General features: G+C 44.2%; 1 protein-coding gene across 1 annotated transcript in view; it reads right to left on the reverse strand.

The window, feature by feature from the left end:
- Positions 1-360: 360 nt before the first annotated feature.
- The window catches only part of LOC126493488 (olfactory receptor 8B3-like), a 12,743-nt gene continuing 9,324 nt past the window's right edge, over positions 361-3,779 (reverse strand). The window contains exon 2 of the mRNA XM_050130505.1: positions 361-530. Coding sequence (XP_049986462.1) covers positions 361-530 — 170 coding nt within the window. The remainder of the gene's footprint in view (positions 531-3,779) is intronic.

The following is a 3,779-nucleotide window of genomic DNA, read 5'->3' on the forward strand; positions in this document are numbered from 1 at the left end:
CCAGGGCCATGTAAGTCCCATCACTTCCTTGATACATGATGTAACATAGTCATTATTAAACAGTAATATTTCTACACAGGAAGAAAAGGTGAAAATGATCATATTTTCAAATACATAAACTACTGTATTAAATTCCTAATATACATGCAAAGGACAAAAAGATAAATTAAGTATGCTAATGGTAAGACATGCGAATCATTATCTTTAAAAAGCAGAAATAAATTATTGACATGAGCCTTAACTTTTCTTGATTCTACTAAAGGCAACAACAATAAAGAGAAAGATAATGACCACACAAAGGAAATAATGAAACTGACTTCTCCAGTGTTTTAACTGCATGTCAAAGGACACTTTTTCAGATTAACACTTTCTCTTACTTAGTGTATTTATTAAGGCACCTTTAACATCTTTGTTCCTCAAGCTGTATATTAAGGTATTCAGCAGAGGAACTGTACTGGTATAAAAGACAGATGATATTTTACCTTCATTCATTGACATGGCAGAAGATGGTTTGAGGTACATAAATTCACCTGATCCAAAGAACAGAGAAACAGCAATTATGTGGGAACTGCAGGTATTAAGGGCCTTGAACTTGCCCTCAGTAGAGATGATTTTATTTATTTGTTTGTTTGTTTATTTATTTAATTTCTTTAATTTTTTATTTATTTTTATATTTTCCATTCAAAAATTTACACTTCCTCCCCTCCTTTTATTCCCCATTCTCCCACTGCCCCTCCTACCTCCCCCTCCCTCCTTAAGAGAGGACAGGCAAGCCTGCCCTGTGGGAAGTCCAAGGCCCTCCCCCCTACATCCAGGCCTAGGGAGCTTTGCATCCCAACAGACTATGGTCCCAAAAAAGCCAGTACATGCAGTTGAAATAAGTCCCAGTGCCTTTATCATTTGCTTCTCAGTCAGCTCCCCATTGTCAGCCACATTCAGAGAGTCCGGTTTGATAGCATGCTCATTTAGTCCCGGTCCAGTTGGATTTGGTGAGCTCCCATTAGAACAGGCACACTGTCTCAGTGGGTGGAAAAACCCCTCGCGGTCCAGATTTCCTTACTCATCTTCTCCCTCTTTCTGCTCTTAATCTGGACCTTGGAATCTCAGTCCGTTGCTCTGATGAGGCTCTCTGTCGCCGGTCAAAGATTCTATGGTGATATTCGAGATAATCATCAGTGTGATAGTAGGGCAAAGCCAGTTCAGGCATCCTCTCCTCTGCTGCCCAAGGACCTAGCTAGGGACATCCCCATGGACACCTTGGAACCCCTCTAGAGCCAAGTCTCTTGCCAACACTAAAATGGCTCCCACAAAAAACGGCATCTTACTGAATGGGAGAAGATCTCCACAAACCCCACATCAGACAAAGGTCTGATCTCCAAAATATATAAAGAACTCAAGAAACTAGGCATTAAAACTCTAATTAACAAAATTAAAAAATGGGGTACTGAACTGAACAGAGAATTCTCAGCAGAAGAATTTCAAATGGCCAAAAGACAGTTAAGGTCATGCTCAACCTCCTTAGCGATCAAGGAAATGCAAATCAAAACAACTCTTACACTAGGTATAATAGCTAAAATCTAAAACACCAATGATAGCCTATGCTGGAGAGGATGTAGAGTAAGGGGAACACTCATCCATTGTTGTTGGGAATGCAAACTTGTGCAACCACTTTGGAAATCCATGTGGTGGTTTCTCAGGAAACTGGGAGTCAACCGACCTCAGGACCCAGCAATTCTACTCTTGGGAATATACCCAAGAGATGCCCAATCATACTACAAAAGCATTTGTTCAACTATGTTAATAGCAGCACTATTTGTAATAGCCAGAACCTGGAAACAACCTAGTTGCCTCTCAATAGAAGAATGGATAAAGAAGGTGTGGCACATATACACTTTAGAGTTTTACTCAGCGGTAAAAAAACAATGACATCTTGAATTTTGCATGCAAATGGATGAAAACAGAAAACACTTTACTGAGTTAGATAACCCAGACCCAAAAGGATGAATATGTTACGTACTCACTCATAAGTGGTTCTAGCCATAAATAAAGATTATTGAGCCTATAATTTGTGATCCTAGAGAAACTAAATAAGAAGGTGAACCCAAAGAAAAAGATATAGTTATCCTCCTGGATATTAGAAGTGGACAAGATTGCCGGGCAGGGGTTGGGAGCACGGGGGTTGGGGAGGGTGGAGGTAAGGTATATGGGGAGATAGAAGGAAGAAGGAGAGGATGTGGAGAGCTTGGGGGAATGGGATGGTTGGGAAGGAGGAGGGGTGGATGTAGGAGCAGGGAAGTAGATATCTTAATTAGGGGACCATTTTAGGGTTGGCAACAGATTTGACTTTAGAGGGGTTCCCAGGTGTCCAAGGAAATGTTCCCAGTTTGTTCCTTGGGCAGCTGAGGAGAGGGTGCCTGAACTGTCCTTATCCTATAGCCACACTGATGAATATCTTGCATATACCATAGAACCTTCATCTGGCGATGAATGGAGATAGAGGCAGAGACCCACATTCAAGAATTTACACTTCCTCCCCTTCTTCCATTCCCCTCCTGCTCCCCCACTCACCCTCATCCCTCCTGCTCCCACCTTAAGAGACGGCAGGGAACACTGCGCTGTGGGAACTCCTGAAAGACCCCCCTAAATGGGTGTCACATCAGAGGGATCCCCCTTTACCCAAGACAGAAACCAGGCCACTGGATGCAAAAGCAAGAGGAAGTTTAATGCTTACACTGGCGCCTGTGGTCGCTTCATCTAACCAACTGGATGAGCAGCAAGCTGAATGAGCACGAAGCAGCAACTAGCTTTTCATTGGTTCCTACATGGGCTAGGGTCGAGTTTAGGTCAGGGCTGTTTATCCCTCTGCGGGTTCAACTCTCTGGGTATTTTGACAGACTGTCGCAGTAATTAGCTGGCTTCCTGTAGGCCCAGTTTCTACGGAGCTAGCTAACTGCAAACATCCTGTTCAGAGGGGCCCTATCTGCTTCTCTAAAATTTGTTTTTCTAAGCTTATATAGGTGACTTAATTTGAACCTTGCTACTGGCTGGAACGGGGGTCTCTCACTCCAAGGCCCTCCCTGCTACATCCAGCCTAGGAAGCTTTGTATCCAAATAGACTAGGGTCCCAATAAGTCAGTACATGCAGTAGAAACAAGTCCCAGTGCCTTTATCAATGGCTTCTCAGTCAGGCCCCATTTTCATACACATTCAGAGAGTCCGGTTTGATAGCATGCTCATTCAGTCCCGGTCCAGCTGGATTTGGTGAGCTCCCATTAGAACAGGCACACTGTCTCAGTGGGTGGAACAACCCCTCGAAGTCCAGACTTCCTTGTTCATCTTCTCCCTCCTTCTGTTCTTCAACTGGAACTTGGGGGCTCAGTCCGTTGCTCTGATGAGGGTCTCTGTCTCTATGTCCATCTGTTGCTGAAGGAAGACTCTATGGTGATATTCGAGATAATCATCAGTGTGATAGTGGGGCAAGGCCAGTTCAGGCACCCTCTCCTCTGCTGCCCAAGGGCCTAGCTGAGGACATCCCCATGGACACCCAGGATCTCCTCTAGAGACAAGTCTCTTACCAACCCTAAAATGGCTCCCTTAATGTAGATATTTTCTTCCCTGCTCCTATATCTGCCCTTCCTCCATCTCCACCTTTCCGCTCACCCAAGCTCTCACCAGTCTTTCCTTTCTCCCTTCTCTCTCCCCCTCTCCCCTTCCCCGACCCTCACCCACACCCCTATGCCCACTAAAAAGAGTTTTAACTCCTTATGTTCACCTTCACC

Source organism: Alexandromys fortis, unplaced genomic scaffold (genome assembly GCF_014885135.2).
Source record: "Alexandromys fortis isolate MF-2015 unplaced genomic scaffold, M_Fortis_MF-2015_v1.1 scaffold_335, whole genome shotgun sequence".
NCBI lineage: Eukaryota > Metazoa > Chordata > Mammalia > Rodentia > Cricetidae > Alexandromys > Alexandromys fortis.